This window comes from Sinocyclocheilus rhinocerous, unplaced genomic scaffold, assembly GCF_001515625.1.
Source record: "Sinocyclocheilus rhinocerous isolate Xijiao unplaced genomic scaffold, SAMN03320098_v1.1 scaffold1686, whole genome shotgun sequence".
NCBI classification, from domain to species: domain Eukaryota; kingdom Metazoa; phylum Chordata; class Actinopteri; order Cypriniformes; family Cyprinidae; genus Sinocyclocheilus; species Sinocyclocheilus rhinocerous.
The window spans coordinates 272,108-279,091 of record NW_015658988.1 but is presented as its reverse complement, the minus strand read 5'-3'; the positions used below and the strand labels follow the sequence as shown (position 1 = coordinate 279,091).

The following is a 6,984-nucleotide window of genomic DNA, read 5'->3' as shown; positions in this document are numbered from 1 at the left end:
TAATTTTTTAATGAAAAAATAAATAAATACTTTTTCATTTGCAATTTGTAAAATATTAGCATACCATAGCAATTTAAGAATCCAGTCACAATTCTACACTTACTTGCAGTGCTGGGGGTACTTCATGGAGAGGTTTGAGAACCACTGCACTAATGAAATACATAGCAGAGAAATTGTGATTCACATAGAACAGGGGTGTCAAACTCAGTTCCTAGAGGGCCGCAGCCCTGCATAGTTTAGTTCCAACCCTGCTCCAACACATGTAGTTTTCAAATGAGCCTTAATTACTTGATTAGCTGGATCAGGTGTGTTTAATTAGGGATGCATCTAAACTGTGCAGGGCTATGGCCCTCCAGGAACTGAGTTTGACACCCCTGACATAGAATCATGCCTTTACTAAAAACACACCTGTGGTAAAATCGTTCGTAAAACAAAGGCCTCATGTAGTGAATCGATGCGTTTTTGTAAGAAAAATATCCATATTCAAAACGTAATAATCACTTGAATCTAGCTGTACTTCTAATTAGTGACCGTTGTTTTGTTTCGATCTCTCCGCGTGCGACACTTCTGAGCGGCGCATGTGCAAAGCTGACCCCATACGTCATGCTCCCGGAACTGCTTCTGGGTACAACTGTTGGCACAAGCTAGATTCAAGTGATTATTACGTTTTGAATATGGATATTTTTCTTACAAAAACGCATCGATTCACTACAGGAGGCCTTTGTTCACCCCCCGGAGCCGTGTGAGACACTTTTTTTTGTGGAAGGGTGCTTTTTATTTCACGTCTTTTGAACTGAAGGAATGCAACACCCGCTGAGTACAACGATAGAGCTTGAAAGATCAAAGACAATTTTTAATATAACTCCGACTGGATTCGTCTGAAAGAAGAAAGTCATATACACCTAGGATGCATCGGGGGTGAGTAAAACGCAGCCTAATTTTCATTTTGGGGTGAACTATCCCTTTAAAATTCTTTGATACTGTTGACATCTAGTGGTTTCTACATGAATTTCATATATGTTCGAAGGCCTTTGTAAAGGAAAGTGAGTCTCGATGTAACCAAAAGATGTATGCTGCAGATCTGTTTTCAGTAATAATCCTTCTATAAATTGGTTCCAGTTTTGCCACCAAAGATGAGTCAGAATCAGATTATCATATCAATACTTATTTAACCTTGTGTCTCTTTAAAAACATTCCAAAGTTGTTGCGGTGGAAATTTTGAAAGTTCATACCTCACAGTGGGTGATCCAAGAGGGAAATCAAATGCAGGTATGTGATGAGGCCAAACTCAAAGACTTGATTAAAGTTGTAATAGTTGGGGTGCTACCTACTTAAAATTAGTTTTTGCATGGTGGGATGCATGATAACGAGACAGAAAAACCATGTAAGCCTTAGTCGAAATGACTTTCAGAGCGATTCTTTCCAGCTGATGAATGGTAAAAACCAAACAACTTTAAAGCAATTGAGTGCAGCAGTGATGACTTATTTTGATGGCCAACCTGGCAGTTACCATCACACTGGTTCCCTCTACATTTTTTCCCCACTGTACTAATTGCAGAAAAAGGTTGCATAACTTCAGTGTCACCACTATTGTGCTTTGACAACTCTTTCAATTTTTATTTAAAAAAAAATAAAAATAAACATTTTCCCTGAAAGTTTGAGTTACTGTAGAATAGTTTGCAAGAACACGATTATAATCACATGTGAAAGCTGACGTGAGTTGACCTGATTGGTGATGACATTTAATGTCCCCGACAATCTCTTTAGTCTGTTCTAGCCAATTGTTAGCAGCTGTCGTTTTCAAAACAAGTAAAAAAAATCACAAGGGGTATTACTGATGTATTTTATGGCATAGAAGACAATGTAGCTAACTCGTTTCCTTGTTTTGGCCTACAAAAATACATTATTCCTTTTATCTTCTGCTGAACACAAAAGAAAGAATGTAACCAAAGAAATGATGGTCCCCATTGACTTCCATAGTAGGCTTTTTTCCCCCCCTCTCATATGGAAGTCACTGGTGTCCATCAACTGCTTGGTTACCATATTCTTAAAAAATATCTTCTTTTATGTTCAACAGAAAAAAGAATCTCATACAGGTTTGAAACAACAAAGGTGAGTAAATATTTGGGTGAACTATCCCTTTAGGACACTAACAGTTTATTGGCAGCATACATCAGTTTATAGTTTAACATGCGTATATCAGTTTAACATATCAGTTTAACAGTTTATAGGCGGCATCTACTGACTCTGAAAACACCAAGGCCAGTTGCATAAACACAACCTGTATGTTAAGACTGTGTCTTAAGAACTAATCTGACCAACTAGCAGTTAGCCAAGGGGTATTGAGTCTTATTCTTTGGATTCAAGTTAGACTGACTTTATGATCCGTCTTAAAGAAAACATAAGATGACTTGTAAGACTAGTCTAAACATTTTATGCCACCAGCCACAGAGAAAAGATGCCCAGGGCCTATTCTCATGAACATGCAGAAATGTTGGAGAACCTAAGTGCCTTGGTGGAAGAGTGGAGTAACATCTAGTGCAGTCCATGATGATGAGATGCACTGCACTGTAGTACTTAAAGCAGCTAGTGGCCACACCATTTTTTTTTCAGGGGCTCATTAACCTATTAATTTTCTATTTTATTGTCTGTGAAACTTGTTCAGTTTGTCGTTGTTGAATCTTTCTTATGCTCATGCAAATATTTGCAAATATGCTCATGCAGATATTTGCATATGTGAACAACATTTCTGGAAATAAAAGCAGTTGAAAGTGACATGATGTTTCTTTTTTTCTTTCTAAGGGAACTCATGGAAAATCAGCCCACAGGTTTGTCGTACATGAAACGAACAAATCAAATCTGAAAGTGTTAAGCAATACCCCACATAGGCTAAAGCTACTTTATTTCCAAATAGACCAAAGAAGCCCACTTTATAATATTGCATATGATGTACCCTGTTAATTTCACATTTTCCATAGATGTCAATGATATTACTTGTATGTTTTGTGGTCACAAAGATTAAACTTTAATACAGTCATTCTATTCTTTTGAATTGGTTCAGAAATGTAGGTCTAATTTATATTCTCATTTAAATAAACCACCCATCTTTGCACAGTCCTTTAATATGAAACATATTATTATTATGTTTGGCAATTTTTTCATCCATAAAGAAAAAATTTATAGGATTACTTCCTACTCTTTCACATTTTTTGATTGAGGTAGACTCACTGCAAGGCTTTTTTTGTTTATAGCAATAAAAAAATGTAATAGATTCCTGAAATAATATAGACTCTTCATTAGGTTCAACCAGCTTTCTTTCATTTATTTTCCATAGAAAATGTTATTCGTTGAGCAAGCGTTAAGCAGCAATCAGCTGCGGTTCATCCTCCAAACCGCTCGGTGGCGATCGCATACATAAATGCTGGTTTAAAAAAACACTCGCGCGGCGGTTGTAGGTAATATTCATGGCGGAGTTCTGAATCTGCAGTGGAGAGATACACCTTCTACTTTTCTCTCTGGATATTCAAATAGGGGAATTAACTTACATCTTTACCTCTTGTAAAAGTAAATTAACGTCCATACATTTGAAGGAATGGCTGAAACCGGTTCAGGTGAGCGGAGTTTGTAATATTCAGTCAGTCTGATAAACACTGCAGCTGTTATTGAGCGCTACCGGGACTGTAAACAGATGATTTTTCACCAACAAATACTTATTTAGTAGTTATATTCGTATACATGTATCTTATTAGTTTACAAATTAGCAATTTGGGCAATAATGAGTAAAGAGACCCAAATAGATAGCTAACTGCGATGAATGAACTGGCCTAATGCTGATTGTACATGCAATACATTGTCAATTAGGTTTGTGTAATTTGTTTATGCTACAAGGAATGCTTTTAAACATATTAAGATTTTCGTTTTTTGACTATTAGCCTAGGTTGTTGAATTCATTTTCTTTTTTAGCTACAATCACAAAGGTCAAATTATATTTACTATAAAAGTTTAGCTAAATCTGTTGAAGGTGTAGTTTCCAGTCATATATGGTGGTCAATGCTGTCAATAGGTACAGCATGATTTGAGTCGCGCATCTGTCACTTAACTTCATCTGTTCCCTCTCAAGATCAAGCTGGTGACATGAAACATGACAGCATTTCCTCCCCTGGGATCTCAGATCAGGAGAAGGAGACGGCATCCAATGCTTTTGAGGCGTTTAAGGTAAATAACTATAATCTGAGCAGGCGATTGTATCCATGGTTGTTTCCGGAGGTCATTGTTGACGATATAACGTGATGTTTCTTTAGGCTGGAAGCTATGACGAGTCCCTGAAACACCTTGACAGCCTTCAGGAGCTTAACAAAGAGGACTACAAGATTACAATGAATAAAGCGATCACTGAGTTTTATAAAAGTGGGCAGACAACAACCAGCACCCTGAAGCAGACATTAATGACCTTGAAGAATCAGGTTTGATATTACATATTGCATCCTTCTCATTATTCTAAGCCATGTTATTAGAGTACTGATGCTAACTGATCGTTGTTTGCAGATGCACACAGCTGTGGATGATATTGACGGTTTGGATGATGTTGAGAACAGTATCCTCTATTACAATCAAGCGGTGATTCATTACCACATGCGACAGTATTCAGAAGCTATATCCATCGGGGAGAAGCTCTACCAGTTTCTTGAACCTTTTGGTATGTTTCAGGATGCAAATGAAAAGTTCTTGCATAGTGTTGAGCAATGAGTTTTTTTTTAATCTGCACCTGGACTAGCACCAAAAGTATTAAGTGTTTTAATAGTGTGGCATGGCTTGATGGGTTTCTCTGTCCTAGAAGAAAAGTTTGCTCAGGCCGTTTGTTTCTTGTTGGTGGATCTATACCTGCTCACCTTCCAGCCAGAGAAGGCACTGCACCTGTTGGCTGTGCTGGAGAAGCTCACTGTGAAGGATGGGAACAGCAAAAATGGCAAAGGAGAGGTGAGAGATATTTGGCTCTTAAGAATTATTTTTATTTTTGATTGTTTTACCCTGTCTCACTTGTTCTCACTAGAATTGTTGAAGTGTTGTTACAGGTGTTATTACATCTGTAATAAAAACTTGCACAAAGTGCATTTTAACCACTGCTAAATCACTGTATTTTTATCCGTCATTGTTATCTTAAAAAAAACCCAGATATATTGTTGATATATCTCCATTAGCATTATTTACCATGAGAATGTTATGTAATGTACCAAATTTACTTCCTTTCAAAAGTTTAGGGTCAGTAAGATTTTTTTGTATTTATTTTATTTATTATTATTTTATTTTATTTTTTTGCGCTTGTTTTTGAAAAAAGCATCTTATTCTCAGTAAGGCTATTTATTTGATCAAACAAACAGTAAAACCCTAAATATTAATACATAATATTATTGCAATTTAAAATAACAATTTTCTATTTTAATATATTTCAAAATGTAATGTATTCCATCTCCAGTCTTCAAGATCTTCATATGCTTCACATCCTTCAGAAATCATTCTAATATACTGACTTAGTACTGAAGAAACATGTCAGTGATGATAAACCGTTTTTTTTTTTTTTTAAACCGTGATATTTTATTTCCGGAGTTATTAAGGAACAAAGTTCAAAGAACATAATTTCTCTTAAATAAAAAAGAGTTTTTGTTTATTGGTTTTCCCCCAATAAACTTCTAATTTGCTGCATATTGATAGAAAGTACAGTAGCTGTTGTAGTAGCTGTATGTTTAGGTATTGGGTCAGATTAGGGGATCCAGAATATTAATTAATAGCCATTATGCTAGTAATATGCATGCTAGAAAGCAACTAGTTCATAGTGTTCCCTAATGTAAAGTGTTACCGATTAATTTATTATATCCTTGCTTAATAAATATTACAATTACTTTCAAATATAAATCTTACTGCTTTCAAACTTTTGAACAGAAGTGTACCTTATTATTATATATTGGTCTGCCAAAGTGGTAGAAAGCATTTTGGATAGTAAGTCAGTGTTTGTAAAATTTGGCTTCTGGCTGTAGCTACCAGGCCATGCTCTAGAAAGTAAAGAATGGGTTAATAATATGCCAGTTTTGTGAGATGATATATTGAGAGTTGTTGCTCCAGATTCTGTTTCCTTGACTTTTAACTTTTTGGATCATGTGTCATTTACAGAGCACCAACAGGACAAACAAGGAATCTACTGCTATGAAAGCAGAGTTCACAGCTATGGTCGAGGCAGCTAAATCAAAGATGCACCAGGTGAGAGCAGTGAGCATAATGAATGTTAAACTCCGATTAAAAAAAAAAAAGTAATAATAAAGGTTTGCAATAGAGTTACACTGTTAATTAGTTCTGTATATTCAGAAAGCTAAATCTGAATCTAAAATGCTTCAATGTATGCTGATCAGCTAGCAACGATGAACAACAACATTTTGTCACATTTTGTCAAAAATTGAGCTGTTTGTGATATGTGTGTGTGTGCAGTATAAAGTACGAGCCTATATCCAGATGAAGTCACTGAAGGCCTGTAAACGGGAAATCAAATCTGTGATGAACACATCTGGAAATGTGAGTAGATTTACACATACTATAAATGTTGGTCTCATCACCACCTGCATTTGGTGGTTATCAGTGTATTACAAAGGTACAAAACTAATGTTCAGTTAATGAAATTACGGTATTTAACTGTAAATTTAAGTTACAACCGTAAAACCTAAAACGTTGCTACCGTATTTTTTACGGTAAAATTCCGGCAACCACAGCTGCCGTTTTCTACCGTAAATTTTACGGAATTTTTTTTACAGTGTACGCCTGCTCATGTAATACACTTGTAATTTAAAGTGCCCCTATTATGGGTTATGAAAGGTTCATATTTAGGTTTTTGGAGTCACCAACAACAGGTTGACATGCATGCAAGGTCAAAAAACACTTTCATTATCTTATAATATGCATTTATTTTTACCTTATTTGCTCAACGACTCCCAAACGATT

The 6,984-nt window shown here is 35.8% G+C and overlaps 1 protein-coding gene across 3 annotated transcripts in view; it reads left to right on the top strand.

Annotated features, from left to right (window-relative positions):
* The first annotated feature begins 3,447 nt into the window (after window positions 1-3,447).
* Window positions 3,448-6,984, top strand: part of LOC107723079 (CCR4-NOT transcription complex subunit 10-like) — a 13,886-nt gene continuing 10,349 nt past the window's right edge. For 2 of the 3 annotated variants that reach the window (XM_016531588.1, XM_016531586.1), the window contains exons 1-7: window positions 3,448-3,611; window positions 4,121-4,215; window positions 4,302-4,463; window positions 4,546-4,696; window positions 4,835-4,977; window positions 6,166-6,252; window positions 6,478-6,561. In XM_016531588.1, the coding sequence (XP_016387074.1) occupies window positions 3,593-3,611; window positions 4,121-4,215; window positions 4,302-4,463; window positions 4,546-4,696; window positions 4,835-4,977; window positions 6,166-6,252; window positions 6,478-6,561 (741 nt within the window). In that variant the 5' untranslated portion in view covers window positions 3,448-3,592. The remainder of the gene's footprint in view (window positions 3,612-4,120; window positions 4,216-4,301; window positions 4,464-4,545; window positions 4,697-4,834; window positions 4,978-6,165; window positions 6,253-6,477; window positions 6,562-6,984) is intronic. The other variant, XM_016531587.1, reaches the window with a different exon arrangement.